The 16,320-nt window shown below is 35.3% G+C and overlaps 1 protein-coding gene across 3 annotated transcripts in view; it reads left to right on the top strand.

The window, feature by feature from the left end:
- The window catches only part of PRKD1 (protein kinase D1), a 131,646-nt gene that overhangs the window by 101,368 nt on the left and 13,958 nt on the right, over positions 1-16,320 (top strand). For all 3 annotated transcript variants that reach the window (XM_040558385.1, XM_040558384.1, XM_040558386.1), the window contains 9 exons: positions 1,666-1,876; positions 3,552-3,629; positions 7,083-7,287; positions 9,463-9,586; positions 10,388-10,465; positions 11,427-11,706; positions 14,287-14,339; positions 14,921-14,993; positions 15,981-16,087. In XM_040558385.1, the coding sequence (XP_040414319.1) occupies positions 1,666-1,876; positions 3,552-3,629; positions 7,083-7,287; positions 9,463-9,586; positions 10,388-10,465; positions 11,427-11,706; positions 14,287-14,339; positions 14,921-14,993; positions 15,981-16,087 (1,209 nt within the window). The remainder of the gene's footprint in view (positions 1-1,665; positions 1,877-3,551; positions 3,630-7,082; positions 7,288-9,462; positions 9,587-10,387; positions 10,466-11,426; positions 11,707-14,286; positions 14,340-14,920; positions 14,994-15,980; positions 16,088-16,320) is intronic.

Below are 16,320 nucleotides of genomic sequence, written 5' to 3'. Positions count from 1 at the left end.
ATGATATTACTCACTGATCAATACTAAATAGTTTTAATCCTAAACTGAGTCTAGTTTTTTCATATGCACAGCTGCTTTACAGCAAAAGGAGATCTAAAACTCTGGAAGTAAACACATAATATCAAAGCATGTACTTGTATTTTTCCACTTTTATTTGTAGTAAAGAAAAAGACAGATGTTTTCTTATACTTGTTTCAAACTAACTTGTTTGCAGTGATCACATGTACGTGGTTCATAGAACGTATTTTGCATATTTTCTCCTTGACTTGACAGGCCTGCATTTATACACTGAATAAGCATGTGATGTTGGCATTGTTATCAATTAGCAAGGAAGCTCTAATGTTCAGTAAATCTATTGCGTATACTAGACAGGCAGTTCTGAAGCATAGCCGAAAGAAAAAAAATTGTCTTTACAGTAAGAAACCTGTCTAGTTTTTGGAAGGAAGAAACTTATGTATTTATTTATTTATTTATTTATTTATTTCTATGACAAATACACTGTGAAGGCAAGCCTAGAATTGCTCCTTAGGTTCTTCTACCATCAAAATGACCTTCAAATTTCTCTTTACTCCAAGATTCTCAGACAGAAGCATAAAGAAATGTATTTTTATATTTTGGTGACCAGGAAATAATATTCAATCAGTCTCTTCAGATGCAGAATTTCCTATAGCTTTCCTATAGTTATTAGTTTTAAACAAAACAGTTTTTCAAGTTAGGCCAATCTGAAGCTTCAGCTAGTACAACCTTTGAACAGTGGAGGCTCAACAGAGAATGACTCATTTTCTACCCTTCAGTTATGAGATTATTTGCACATGGCGGCAAGAAGATACTAAGTTTTAAATGATCAAGTTGCATCTTGTCACTTTCTTTTTTCTTTTCCATGTGGGTGTAGTCTGTTTCTCAAGGACAATTCTTGGGAGAAAGTAGTTTTCTGGGTCAGTTATTTTCTGGGGTAATTGCCATATTTACATCTAAATAAATTTAGCAGAGAAAATAAGATAACTCATTTCTTTCAGGAATTCTATTGATTCCATTCCTTAGACACAATGTGTCTCAATTCATACATATCTATATAGTGACATCTAAATACCTGTTCTGATCTGTTGTGCATAATTTGAATGTGGTAAGGTTAGTGATAGCAAACATTATAAATAAAAGTGATGGAAAATACTAATCTGCTTTCTATCAAAAACCTGCATGCATATAGATCAAGATAATAATTTTCGTAATGTTTGTACAAAAGTACATCCTTTCAAAGTTGACTTTAATATAAAACAGAAAATGGGAAAAAGGGAAAGAAATGCCTCTTGCTTTTATCAGAACACAAAATGCTTTTCTGAGAATTTTTTAATGAATCTTTTTTTCATTTTGATCAAAATCAGTTTTTAAAAACAAAACAAAACAAAACTGTTTCATCCACATTGTGAAATGTATGGCACTAGTATGGCACTAGTGTTAGCAAAAATATTGTTTGATACCATTCCAATTTTTCAAAAGCAGTCTTAAAGAGAGGGGTATGTTGCATGTTCTATTAGTGTTTAAAAGTAATTACATTGCTTTTTATGACAGATGACATACCATTTTTAAGGCACATGTGAGTATGATATTCTTTTAACAATCAATAAATCATGATTATTTGAAATACCCTTTTTATGTATTTCACAGCAAAAGACACCATCAGAATCATTCACCGGGAGAGAGAAGAGATCAAATTCACAGTCCTACATTGGACGACCTATTCAGCTTGACAAGATCTTACTTTCCAAGGTTAAAGTGCCTCACACTTTTGTCATTCACTCTTACACACGGCCAACAGTTTGCCAGTACTGTAAGAAGCTTCTCAAAGGGCTTTTTAGACAGGGTTTGCAGTGCAAAGGTAAGTAAACTCCCTTTAGGAACGTAAAAGCTAAGCATAATAAAATTAATAAATTAGCATTTGAGTAGTTGCTATATAGCCTTACTCAGGATTTTTTCACCAAACTGTTTAGATGTAGGCAAATGAGCAATTATATTGGATTAAGCTGGGATGAGAATTGCAATAATTGTTCTACAGGAGCTGGCTGCATGCCTATTCATTGCCTATTCATTATTACCCTGTGGTATAGCTGAGGTAGCTCACATCTTTGTCATTCAGGTGTGGATTATCTTGGCACTAGGTGAGAGTGTGCTCACAGGCAGTGACAGCTGAATAGTTAACACATAGTAGCGTATTCTCAATCTTCATTGTTTTCAATCTGCAAGATTTTATGCTTGAAGCATGTGCATGAGTCTTAGCAGTTCAAAGTTTTGAGGGAGTTCTAAGGGAAATTAAACAAGATGAGTTTATATGAGAACTTAAGAACACGGTTTTTTAATGCATTCTTACCTACATGCTCTCGAGTCTCATGTAGCTATACCTTAGCAGGTGCCAAAGTGAATGAGGCCATTTGGAATGTAGCCTAGACTACTGGCTCACCTTAACCAACGAGAGTGCCCACAAATACAAAGCATTTTGTATACTACAATGTTAAATAATGTTGATCAACAGATCCTTAAAATCACCTTCTCTCTATTAAAATAAGCAATAACTTTCATAAAATGAGTCAATGTAGTTTGTGTTGCTTCCTTGAATACCCTGCAAAAGTTCGAAGTTAAATTCATTTCACTTAAGTGATTCTGATGTGATTTAACTCAAGCAAAATCTGTATAAAGGCATCACCTGTTTCAGTTTGGTTTGAATCTCAGTGTCATAAGCAAATATTAACCAGATTTAAAAATATATATCTTTGCCAACAGTTGGGCACTGCTGTACCTCAGTTGGTTTTTGAATCACTCTGAAGTTAAATAATTACAAGGATATAGACATCCCTAGTATATTCCTTCCTTCCTGACTGTGGTTTTCCAGCTGTGTTAATAGGTTACAGCTCTTAATTTAAGTAAAATGTGTTCCATAAGCCAAAAGAAAATAGTTGAAAAGACATCTAGTAAAGTGCCGTTTACAGATGTGAAAAAAAGAAAAGTAGAGTAAAGTTAAAATATCTGGAAAATGAGGGAGGTATTAAAGGAACCCTCCACTTAAAGCTGTTTAGAATTCATTTTGTGATGTAAACAAATACTTCTCGCTTATGATTGTTGCTTAGGATTCTGCTGCTTCAATTTTCAGCCTTCAGTGTTTGATACATAGTCAAACTTCTGAGCTGCAGTTGATATGCTGTAGCCTGATCTGCTTCTTGTATTGGAAAAGCAACTCTGGCTTTTGAGCCAAGTGCACAGGTCTCCAGCTTGCTCCCTGACATGAGCGTAGCATGCATTTGGTGCAGCGAAGGCCTCCGCCCATTGCTGTGAGTGCTGCTTTCCTTTCCCCACAGGGAAGGTGCTGGTGTGTTTATGCTGTTGGTTCCACTGGCAAATGGCGTGCGGCCAGGCTAGTGCTCTCTGGACGCATTAAGTTAACTTTATGTTAGTGAAATAATAGGGCTTGACATTTATAGGTTGGATAGCAGGAAAAAATTGTAATTGTGGCACCGAAAAAGAGAAATAATTTTGCTGTATTCTTTTTTTTTTCTTGCAAGACTGTAGGTTCAACTGTCACAAGCGCTGTGCTCCTAAAGTGCCAAATAACTGCCTGGGGGAAGTTGCCATTAATGGAGGTAAGTCGCCTTAAGAATTGTTTCTGTCATTGTTTAAGCCACCAGCAAAATAAAGGGAAGTGTAAAACTGACGTGTGCAAAGACATGTTTTTCCATTGCTTGGGAGTGGCCTTTCCTCTGCGATATTTCTGTTGTGTATTGAAGATGAAGTGTGGGAGGAACCCTATTAATGGTTCATACATCATCAACTTGGAACATGTATCTTCAAAATATATAGCACTAAAAGGCAGGCTCAGCTGTGCCACAGAGGTGGCTTCAGCAGCAAAATGTCTGGGTGATCATGGCCTGCAGAATGCCAAAGTAAACCGAAAAAAGGAACATGTATTAGACATTGGCATTTACCTGGCAGATACAAACACTTTTTTTTTTTTAATCTGGGAAGGGAAAAAGTGTTTTAGGATAATATTCCTGAGAAGGAAACGCATACCCGGAGGAACTGGGAAGGCCCTCCATGAAAAAAATCCACTGCTTCCTGTTGGGATAAAGTCTGTATCAGTTGCTAGAAATGAAAGCTTGATTATCTGCTGAATTTCCAATACATGTGCTGTCGGTTTTGTGTCAAGTATAGGAATGTATGGCTAGGTTTGACAGACGCTACTGGAGAAAAAAGGGTGGTTGTAGATGAGTTGTTGATTGCCTTGGAAATGTCACTTTTCTATGTGATAAGGGAATGAGAAGTGTGGTAAAGTATTCAGTGTCTAATGCATATTACCCCATATTGTCAGCCTAAACTGCTTCTAAGGTTAATGAAATATTGCCTTATTAGATATCATTTTTCAAACTTTAAATCAGTTATCTAATTTATTGAAAATATATCAAGAATTTACAAAATTAGGAGTGATAATTAATATTTTTCATAGTGCATGACAGTATTATTACAAAGTTTTTCTGTTTAATGACAATTAGCGTAGGCAAAAACATTTTAGATGCCAAGTATCCCAACTTGAAACGTGATAAGGTGCATAATTTTCTGAAAGGTTGGTATGGCACTCTTACAGCATGTTTTACACCATTTATACCTGTCCATACGTAACTGTTTCTTCAGGAGTGCAAGTGCTGATGTTTATGGAAGGATGTAGACTGACTTTCAAATCCAAGAACTAAAAATATACCAAGATATGTTAAATTCATTGATAACAGTATGGACCATAGATAACTTAAGTAGGTTAAAAAAATCATTTTAATACATTTTTCAACCCAGTCTCTATTTTTTGACTTTGCAAATAATTGTAAGCACAGAGATTTGCAGTCAAAGTCACTAAGTTTGCCTATAAATGATAAAATTTCTACTGCATACATTTGAGGTGCAGTCTGAGAGCAGTGCAAAACAGGATTGATCAAAAGCGTTAAGATGGAAAGGCAAGACTTATTTCTGGACAGCCAAACTAAATGAACAAGATTTACATTTGTTTCTGTTTCACTCCTTAGCATTCCTACCTTTCATCTCAGGCAGCTGTACTTTATCCCTCCAACACAACCTCTTTACCCTATCCCTGTCTTTGCCCTACAAGTGACATGTTGCTTTTGTTTGCTTGTCTCCTACCTATGAATCTGATGACGGTCTGATGAGAAGTAGTGGTTTCTTTGAGGAAGAGCTGAGTGAGGAAAGCTTGTTTAAAGCCAGTTGGGGTGAGAACACTTACTCCAAGCAGTATTTTAGAAAGTGTTAAGCAAAGTGTTAAGCTTTCTTTTGTGCAGTTCTGCAGAATTAGTACTTAGGCCCTTGGAACTCTACATCTTAAAATTTATAGAATTCGGCTTTTCCTCATCAAATGATATATCTAATATGTTATCTATGGTGCTATAGTGTAACTCTTAATTGTGTGTATAAATGACTGATATGGGGTCATCAGGATTGTCAGAGGCAATTTCATCCTGGTATCTCATTTCTATTTTCACAGAAATTTGGTTCACATTAATTTCCGTCTTAATAAATAAAATAAAGTAACTGTCACTCTGTCCATCTGCTGTGTGATGCATCTTCCCCAAAATAGTAAGTGAAGGAAGAGCTGAAGCAATAAAATTCCAAGTATGGTCTCATTAATAAACACATTAAACACTAAATGTGGGCGGTTATTTTTAACTGACTGTGGGTTTATTAAAAATAGAGATAAAAACCATGCTGTAGGAATAGCAAAAAGAGAGCCCTGAACTGTAAAGTGTCATTCATGACTGGATGACTGTTTCAGCTAGAAATGAAGTCTAATGTGTCTCTTAGTCACACATCAGTAACTTATATCTAAACATGTTCAGACTAAAATGTTTCAGCCATGCACTTCCAATTCTAGTGAAATACAATCAGTTCAAAACATTTTTCTGCCAACCATTTCATTGTTCTTTTTCTTTTGGGGCATCCTCAATTTGGACTGTCAAGAAACCTTCCTCCACAGAATTAGGTGAAAGTTTCTCAATGAAAACATTTGGTGTCTTCCATGTGATTTCATCTTACTTTGAACTGCTGTCCTGAGTGGGTCCTGAACCACTGCAAACATCCCAGAAAAATTAATGCTCTGTTTCCTGTCTGGCAGGACTGATGATTGTGACTTTTTCTTTTTTTGGTAATTTTTTTTTTGTTTGCTTTTTTTTTAATAATTAAGCCCTTTGATAAGTAAATAAAGTTTTATCCTTTTCTGTCTTCTTAATCCATTCACAAGCAGCAGTAAAAAGTTATTTCTTACTTTGAATTTGGTTAGGCTTATCTGATCATGAAATTGGAAAGTTTAATGTTATTTAAATAAGAGCAGAAATAATTTACAGCTGAAATAACAGTTATTAATACTGTTAATACTATGTGCCATAGTCAAATAAGTTAAATCCTAAAACATCTTGTGCTATCTTCTATAGAACTATTCAATATTTATTAAATATTTCCTTTTTAAAGGTGGGGAATGTTATTTCGTTAGAATGGATTGCAGTGCTGTATCGTGCAGCCTTCGCAGAGAAGACTGCTACAAAGGAAATATTTTTTTCCCCAAAATAAATAATTTATATTATAAGTAATTGTCTTGGGAGTTATTTCAGTAGTTCATGAGCATGTCATCATTGTATTACAAAACTTGTAGTTTGAAATTTCTGCTCTTCTAACATCAGTTTGCAGCTGTAGCCTGCCGACAGCCTTCAAGTCAGTGCACACCATACAAGCTGCACACTCATGAGTATAGAATATTTGAATAGAAATCTATTAATAAGGAATTATGCCATGACCTTGGCAGTTTTTTACAGAAAGTTGTATTTCTGAAAATACTCCAGTTTGATGTGTTTCCATTTTTCTGCAGTGATTTTCTAAATTGCTGGTTAAAGACCATGCTTTGCCAGTACGCACTGAGTAGAGAGAGGCCCAGGCAATAGAGTTCCAAAGATAACCTGATTTTTCTGGAAGCTTGAGAAGTGTTAGATTGTTGCAATTGGAATATTGTATGTTTTCAGATATTAATTTCAGAAATAATATTCCAGATCTCCTTAGTCCTGGGGCTGAGTCTGACGTGGTCATGGAAGAAGGGAGTGATGACAATGACAGTGAAAGAAACAGCAGTTTTATAGATGACATGGAAGAATCTATGGCTCATGATTCTGAGATATCAATGACAGGATGCCATAGTGACAATGGAGAAATGCAGGATCCTGATCCAGATCATGATGAGTCTAACAGGATGATCAGGTGAACCTTCCATCTTCTTCTGTATTTATTTATATAATGTCTAGGACTCAAAGAGAAATCTAAATGGACCCTATTCTTGCTCCTTCAACATTGAGAGAGCTAGTGATATGTGATGGTTCTGAAATTGCAATGACATTACTTTTCTGAATATATGCATTAGGATTTTAAAAGGAACTTAAGCATTATTGTCGAGTTGAAGTAGTAACCGAAAAGACGTTTAGATTTAGAGCTTAGTGATATGGTTTAGGGGAGGACTTGTTAGTATTAGGTCAGAGGTTGGACTAGATGATCTTGGAGGTCTCTTCCAACCTAGATGATTCTGTGATTTTGTGATACACAAGTGTTTGTTTCTCTTGTGAAAATTAAGTTGTGAAACTTCATTTGTACATGAGCAATAGAGAAAAAAATTAAAATGTTTTTATTTTCCCCAGCTAGAAGTGCAAATAAATGTCATTTAAATAAAATAAAATAAAATAATTAATAACCTTGTATAAGTGACTGTTATAATTGACTCTAGCTATATTGTTTGCATTTTTAGGTATCTTCAGGAAGAAGGAAAGTTTGACAAACTGGAACTTAAGTTTAACTTAACATAGCTAAACTCTTTTAGTTTAAAGCCCTGATCAACAGCATTGAACTGTTATTCCTACTGTCATATTCATCTGCATAGATGCTATGTATATAGACAAATTGAATTACCTGAATATGTCTATGCTTATTTCACAAAGTCAGTGTCATATATAATTTTGAATTGTCTAAGTTATATTAAATGGACAACATTGAAGGTTCTCTGAAATATAGATACTGAATTATAAATAATTTAAAAATTGATGACCAAGGTACATTGTTTTCCTTACTTGAGGGGCATCCCTGTACTTCCAGTAATACTTTCCAAAAATTATTTGTAAGAGTAGTCTCCATGTCCATAGATTATTTTTAAGGGATCTGTAAAAGGCAAATAAAAAAAGGAAATCTCTTGTCAGTAGAGACAAGAATAGTTATACAGCGACTGCATTTCATTTGATCATTTTTAGGCAAAAAGGTATGTTAATTAGAGTCTTAATGAAACTTTAAGACAAGACACTTTGCATTTTGGTTGGAAACTGCTGATTCATAAAATGCTTCATATTTCCAGGATTCATTACAGCGGAGGGGGGCCATCTGCATATATTCACAATCAGAACAGTTGTGGAAGCTTAAGATATTCTTCTCCTAGGTGGTCTCTGCCCTTTTTTTGCCGGAATTGTTGCACCAGTGGCTCTGCCAGCTGGGCAGACTGCATGTGCTCTCAGTGCTCTGTTTTCACGTAGGATGCAGCATCTCAGTTTGAATTTCTGCTGGAAATGACTAAGCATTTAAGTTTAGGATTGAAGCAGATGATGAAGCAGATGATCCGTTATGCAGAGTTTGCTCTTGGAATGGTTAACTCCAACATCAAGAAAAGTGGGAAGATGGGCTTGGCTACTTCTTAAACCTCTCCAACTAGATATTCCACTATTTATCTGCTTTTACTATCACGCATACTGTCAAGTTCCCAGGCCTTCCTGAGTTACTGTGCTGAGCACTGGAAGTTTTCAGGGTGCATACCCAAGTGCAGGGCAGTGGGACTTTGCTTTAACCCTCAACGACAACATTGTTGTCTTAAACCTCTTTCTCTGAGAGGTTCCAGCAGAGTCTCTACTATGCCCTGCCAGTATATACACAGCTAGTCAGCTGACACATTTTCTACTCTAAACTGTCATAACTCCATTGTGTGTTTGAACCCAAGAAAGATCACAGGGTGGTAATCTGATGGACAATGTTTACTTAGGTTATGAGATATTCAAGATCAAGTGCAGGTTTGAATCATGCATAGCACAGACTTGAGCTATGTCTCCCACACCCTAGTTGAGGCCCTAGTCATTTGCCCATCATCATAGCTCATCTTTCAGAATATTTTATGTGTGTTGTGTGTGTAAGCCTTCTCCTATTGTGGCATTACAAGTTTTTTCTTTGTAATCTTGAGATACTTGGAATGACAAAAAAAATTTGTGTCTAGTCCAGGTCTGTTAGTGACTATAATTGTAAATGTGGTTATCATATATATATATACATTCATTCTGAATTGGAAGATTTTTTTCTCTCTTTGTCTAAAATTGTCTTCTTTTTAAAAGCCTTTGTTGATTTATTCTTAAGCCCTTCAACCAGCAACAACATTCCATTAATGAGAGTGGTACAATCTGTGAAGCACACAAAAAGGAGAAGTAGCACAGTAATGAAGGAGGGTTGGATGGTTCACTATACAAGCAAGGATACACTGGTAAGAAATGTTAAGGAAGGCCTGTCTTACACTACATACTATATGATAGTACACATTCAGATCCTAACAATACTTTGATAATTTAAAGTCACTCACATAAGACATTTTTACAGTATTTATGATTCCTGAAGTCCTAACTCCCATAATTGAGGACTGGCAATGCTTGTAAGTCAGTCACTTCATCATACCAGGAGACAGTTAAAACACAAAAAAGTATCTGCATCTGTCAGTTGCATTATTGTCAGCCAAATGTGAAGACATTCTGAAGAAAGAACAAAATCTTAACACCGTAGAGGTTCTGGAAAGTATCTTTATCTTCCAACTGCAGTCTCCTAGATATCTTACTGTTATGTGAAATGAGGCTTTTGTAAAATAAATGTATCATTAAAAAAAAACAGTTATTTTGTGCTAAAACAAGAATCAAAGTGTCAATATGTGGCCTTCTAAGGTGAGACGGGGTGTTATGACTGATAAAAAAAGAAAGTTGAATTATTTTAGCAACACACCTGTAGCAAATTGTGTGGAGTGTAACCCAGACATTAAAGTGACATGTTAAGTTTTCAAATCTTGGATGACTTGAACACAGCTACATTATTATTAAAACAACAAAAGGTGTACATATAAATCTTAAATCTAAAGTCATCATAAAAATCATGTAACAGCAAAGGAAACTTTATCCTTTACAATTCATCCCTTCAGACGTAAATGAAATGTTTTGGAAGTGATTCTTTTGAGAAATTAGTATTTCTTTAATTTTCTTGAAAACTTTTAGAAAGATTTTTCCCCTATTTTTCATTGCAGAGGAAGCGACACTACTGGAGACTGGACAGCAAATGCATTACACTTTTTCAAAATGATACTGGAAGCAAATATTACAAGGTAAGGCATGTTTTTCAATCTACTATTCTAATGTTTAATGATTAGAGTGAATTGCTGAATTAATAAATACTAAAAGCACATTAGCAGTATAACTTTGAACTATGTTTGTTTTCATTACTTACATATATTTTGCATTTCACAAACAAGTCTCAGATCAAAAAGGTGTCAGCTAACAATGACTGGTAAAATACATGTTATGGAAATGTAAGGTTTTTATACAGGGGCAATTCAGTGCCAGTGACAAATTCTGCCAAGAAACTCATCTGATACTCTGTCATTCATTATATAAATTCTTTCCAAACAATTCGGTGTAGTACATACTATTTTAATTCAGCCCTTTGGACATAATGTTATGATTCAAATTGTAAAAGATTATTTTAATGCTCATGTACTTTCACCTGAGGCAGTTAAACTCCTTAGATGTTATTGCAGTAGTTTTTGATAATGCCAAATATTTCTTTCATGTGGCTTCCTCTCAGAGAAATTTGTTAGTAAAATGGATCCTTAAGTCTTATTCAAGATGAAACAATTAAGTTAATGCCTGTGTGAAAGGTGGATTTGCAGTCTTAATGTTAAAATAGATTTTTTCTGCTTTTCTTAATAGACTTATTTGCAAATAGATTTTATTTAGAAATTTATAATATTAAAATATTTTATATTTTATATAGAAGGAAGCAGGGTTCAATTTTCTAGTGGAGGTCTGTTGGTGCTCTTTTCTAATGGCACCTCACTCCTCTCTTTGCTAAGTTTAAATAATTGAAGTTCTGTTTGGTCTTGGAAAGAAATGTTTGATATTTTGCCATCCGTTTCAGAGAGTTTCAGGTTACAAGAGCCTTTTTGTTTGCACAAGAAGCATGTGGTTAAAAGCAATAGCTAATATCATAAATTAGTTCATTTTTTAGTTTTATGTGTTGATGATCTTTACACAGAAAATAAATATATATATATATTTTCATTTTAGGAAATTCCATTGTCTGAAATTTTCTCTCTGGAACCTGCAAAAACTTTCACTTTACTGCCTCAAGGAGCCAATCCTCATTGTTTTGAAATAAGCACAGCAAATATAGTCTATTATGTTGGAGAAAACATAGAAAACCTCTCAAGTGTTCCACTGAATAACAGTGTTCTCACAAGTGGTATTGGCATAGACGTGGCAAGAATGTGGGAGATGGCAATACAGCATGCCCTGATGCCTGTCATCCCTAAAGGAGCATCCGCTGGGTCGGGACCCAGCCTACACAGTAAGTTTATTTATTTTCTCTGTTTCAGATAAATACAGTCATATAACAAATGACATTGCTCAATCTTCTGTACGGAAATATTGGAATTATTGCACAGCTCATCAGCTGTCTGTATATTATTTTAAAAGCCACAATTTCTCATTCATGTGTTTCCAGTTAATACTAGGTCATCTGTGTTAACGTACAATGTGCAGATTTGCTAGTGAGCAAATAGTTGTTCTATTTCTGTCGCATCTCATCCATATTTGTGTTGCTGACATGAATGATAGCTTCTTTGTGCAGAGGTGTGAAGTTTTCTGAGCTCCAGTTAGGAATGGATAGATGTTTCCCATCATGACTGTAATTTATGTTTCTAGCTATCTGCAGAAGCAGCCGTTCACTCTTCAGGTCACTGCAGCATAGATGTTATGCTCTTTTTCATTACATTTGTCTGTACAACTGCCACAAACATTGTCCATGCTGAGATGAAATGAATTTGTGTGAACAGCAGCTGTTCTAAGCACAACAAGGCATGGATAACAACCCAGGACCAAAAAGGACTGAATATATCTTTATCTCCAATTTACATACCTTTGGGTAACTCTCTACCAAAGATGAGATTATGTAAACCAAACATGATAACAAAGTAGCACAGACCAAACAATTCACCACTACCAGGTATGTGCTGCTGTGGTTGCTTTGCTAATTGTACTGAGCCTAGTCAGCGTAAAGCAAATTTGGGTATGTCTACACAAGCTGGTTTAGATCTTTTGTTGCAGTATATATACACTTGCTTTAGCACTTGACATCTGGATGCTGTTAATGCAGTGTGAAATACTAACAAGACAGCAAGCCCTTCAGAAACACAGTAATATCACAAACTGTGGCATACTTCTCCAGGCACAACAGCTCACATCATCTCTGTCCTATGCTTTCTTGACTAGGTTCCTGCATAAAGTAGTGTCAAATTCTGGGTGTCATTTCAGTCAGGTTAGTTGCTTAGTACCCCTGGTTTGAGTCCATTGTAGCTAAACAAATCACCTAAAATGCTGGACCGGGACTGACAGCTGTCTCTGCCTCTTGGGAAGCTTGAAAATTTTCTTTCTGAGTTAGCAGTTATCCCCCGTTTGTTTGTTTGTTTGTTTTTCTGTGCAAAAATTAAGGTCACCTGAGACCTTTAGAACAAGCTTTCATGGGGACTAAGAATGGTAGCGACGTTCTGTCTTCTGCTCTAAGTAACACACATAGAATCATAGAATGGTTTGGGTTGGAAGGGACCTTAAAGACCACCCAGTTCCAGCCCCCCTGCTATGGACAGGGACACCTGCCACTAGACCAGGTTGCTCAAAGCTCCATCCTGCGTGGTCTTCAAAAATTCCAGGGATGGGGCAACCTGTTCCAGTGCCTCACCACCCTCATAGTAAAGAATTTCTTCCTTGTATCTAATCTAAACCTACCCTCTTTTAGTTTAAAGATAACCTCTTACCCTGTCACTGCAACCCCTGATAAAGTCCCTCTCCAGCTTTCTTGTAAGTTTCCTTTAGGGGGGCATGTCCATGTTATTTTTCATGTAAGTACAAAGTATCACATACATTTGAAGATAAATCAACAACAATAAAAAGACTCCATGAAACCAAAATTTCCCCTTCCAAAACCAATCTATTCCTAAGGAGAGGACAACGGAATAAGTCACAAGGAGCAGAAGTTACTCATAAAAGATACTGATGGGTAGTAGTAAGTTTCTTCTATGTGTAATACAGGCTTTATAGAAGAGGACGCTGGTTTCAAAGAGGCTGAAATCTTGGTATGGACCAAAAAAAAAGAAAAGTCAGCTTGAATGGGATTCTAGGCAGAGACAGGAGATAGACACATCAGTGCTCCAAAGAACCCCTCCCCAAAATGGCATCTTTGTTTACTACAGTAACAGTAAAAATATTCTCCAGTTTTATTGAGCTTCTCAGTGGGTTTGCCATTCAAAAAGGTTCTGGTAACATCCTAAGGTTTGAATTTTTAGAAGTTGGATCTGATATTTGTTGTGTTAAAGCACATGTGCAAATTTCTATTTCCATTACTTGTTTTAATGTCTCTTATGCCAGTTGAAATGTCTATTACTTTTAACAGTATACATACCAATATGATTAAGTATAGGCCTTAGTCTGAATAGCATCAAATACATTGTAGGTGACACTAGAAATAAAAGATTACTTTGAAATGCACTAAATAAAAGCAATTTACGCTAGTTGCTGTTGTGTTACTCGCATAAGGTATAAAGCCCCAAAATAGAACAGAATAAAGTAGTAAGTAGAAAGCTAATCAGTGGGAAATATGAGATTCTAGTATTAAAAAAAAAAAAAAGGAAAAAAAAGGTAATGAAATGTATAATCCTGTTCGTTCCAATATACTACAGAAGTCTGCTGTTCGAGTCACATATTTGTCGGTTGGTGTAATTTTATATTAGCTGGTAGATGAACAAGCTGACCTAATTGGTCCAATTTCTACAGCTGTCAGAAGATATTGATGTAATGTAAATGTCATTTCCTATTATTACATGTTTCAACTAAAAGCACAGCAATCTAAAGTATATTTTACTTTCTTCCCCAGGGGATATTTCCATCAGTATTTCTGTGTCAAACTGCCAAGTTCAAGAAAATGTGGTGAGTGTTCTCTGAATGCTTGTGCTAGAAATGATATGATTAAGCTTGTGAAGTCATTGATCTGTTTTGCAAAGAGGTATGTTAGAGAGGAGTTTCCATCAGCTGTTTTTTCACCTATCCTGTAGAAATTAACAATTAGGTTTGTTAGCTTTTGAGAAAAGTCATCTTTGTGGCACCTTTTCCTTGAGACACAAGAATTGCATATGTGTGATTTAGCTTAACGCAGAATTTAACTACTTATCCTTGCAGGATGTTAATTGGCTAAAGGAAAAGTGAGCACTAGATGTTATTAGTTCATGGAATTTCTGTCTGTTGAATTTAGTAAGGCTTATCACAAGCCTTGATAAATATACCTTTTGTGTCATTGCTGAGAGATCAGATATTCTTTGTTGTACAAAGAAGATATTACAATTGCAGTCATCGCTGCTTTTAAGAAAACTCACGTGAATGTTTCTAGCAGATAATATGTTTTGAAATGTACTGTAGTAAATGCATGCTGCTTCCCATTAGAAAAAGCAGATCAAATACAAATTTTGTTTCCGTATCTCAATGCTTAATGTTTCTTATGTTTACATGAACAGGATATCAGTACTGTATACCAAATCTTCCCAGATGAGGTGTTGGGATCAGGACAGTTTGGAATTGTTTATGGAGGTAAGGTTTTGGTGTGTTGTACAGTTATGCTAAAGGCAGAAAAAATCTGGAAGGATGAAAAGAAAGTATTTGGACTCTGAAATGCTTTCTTACAGAAATTAGCTAACAGGTGTTTAAGTAGTGTTCATTAAACAGGGACACAATTTATTGTTGACAGTCTTTTTTTTTTTAATTTGAAGTTTTCTGCCAGTAGAGGATCAGTGTATATTAAGAGCTCTAGTAGTACAAACCCTGAAGTGCAGAAACCTGTTCTCTTAAAGAACTATAATGAAAGAAGGAAAACATTATTTCTTGCTACTGTTTTTCTTGGCATGATTTCATAAGTTTTTTTCTTTCTTTTTACCAGTTTGTTTGAATTGTTTCTTTTTTTATTATTTTTTAATTGTTTTCCTCTCTTTTTTTCTCATTTTTTCGGCAGTTTTTTTTTTTTATTTTGGGGGGAGGTTTAGGTACAGTTATTTGAGACAAGTGAGGTGAGAACTAATTGTACATTCTCACTGAAGAATTTCTACGGGTGCCTGATAAGCCTGGGATGTGCACTCACGTGCTTGAAGGAGATCACCTATTTCGTTATTTGCTAGTCTGGAAGGATTAAGCCTGTGACCTGCCAGTTGCAGAGAATTCAGTAAAAGTATATGAAAAGGAAAAAGTATATGAAAAACTTAACTTTACATTTATATTGTTGAAAGGCAGAGCTGACTTTCTTATGTGCTTATGTATTTCTTAGGTGTTACAACAGCTTTGTCAGGTGATAAAGAGAAAAATTCACTAGTCAAAGGGAAGAAAAAAGGGAAATAACAGAAAACTTTTATTTAAGTTACTGCATACCTGCACTGGGATTTACTTATTTGGACGTAGTTGTACATAATTGATATTTAGCTGTGGTCATTGGTACCATCAAGTGAAAGTGGAACATTTTACAGAATTAATCATGTTAATTGATGGACGCCTTCTGTTTTTGTTTTGGTTTGTTTGTTTTTAATGCAGGAAAACATCGCAAAACAGGAAGAGATGTTGCCATTAAAATAATTGACAAACTAAGGTTTCCAACCAAACAGGAAAGTCAACTTCGTAATGAGGTTGCAATTTTACAGGTATTTTTCTGTTATTTTCACTGTATTCACTCTATACAATACTATAAATACCAGATAATATAATTATTCCAGTTGATAATCACTACTGTTTTGCAGAAAAACTTAGTACTTTTACTGCCTAATCTGCATAAATATTCAAAACCAACTGTATTGGGAATGTTATGTTAGGAATTCTCTCTGCAGTTTAAAGCACCAAGCACAACAATGTATGTTTGTTAAAGTGATTTTAAGTG

The sequence above is a fragment of the Cygnus olor genome, chromosome 5 (genome assembly GCF_009769625.2).
Source record: "Cygnus olor isolate bCygOlo1 chromosome 5, bCygOlo1.pri.v2, whole genome shotgun sequence".
Taxonomy (NCBI): Eukaryota; Metazoa; Chordata; class Aves; order Anseriformes; family Anatidae; genus Cygnus; species Cygnus olor.
Note: the sequence above shows the minus strand (reverse complement) of the source record. Positions and strands in the feature narration are given on the sequence as shown.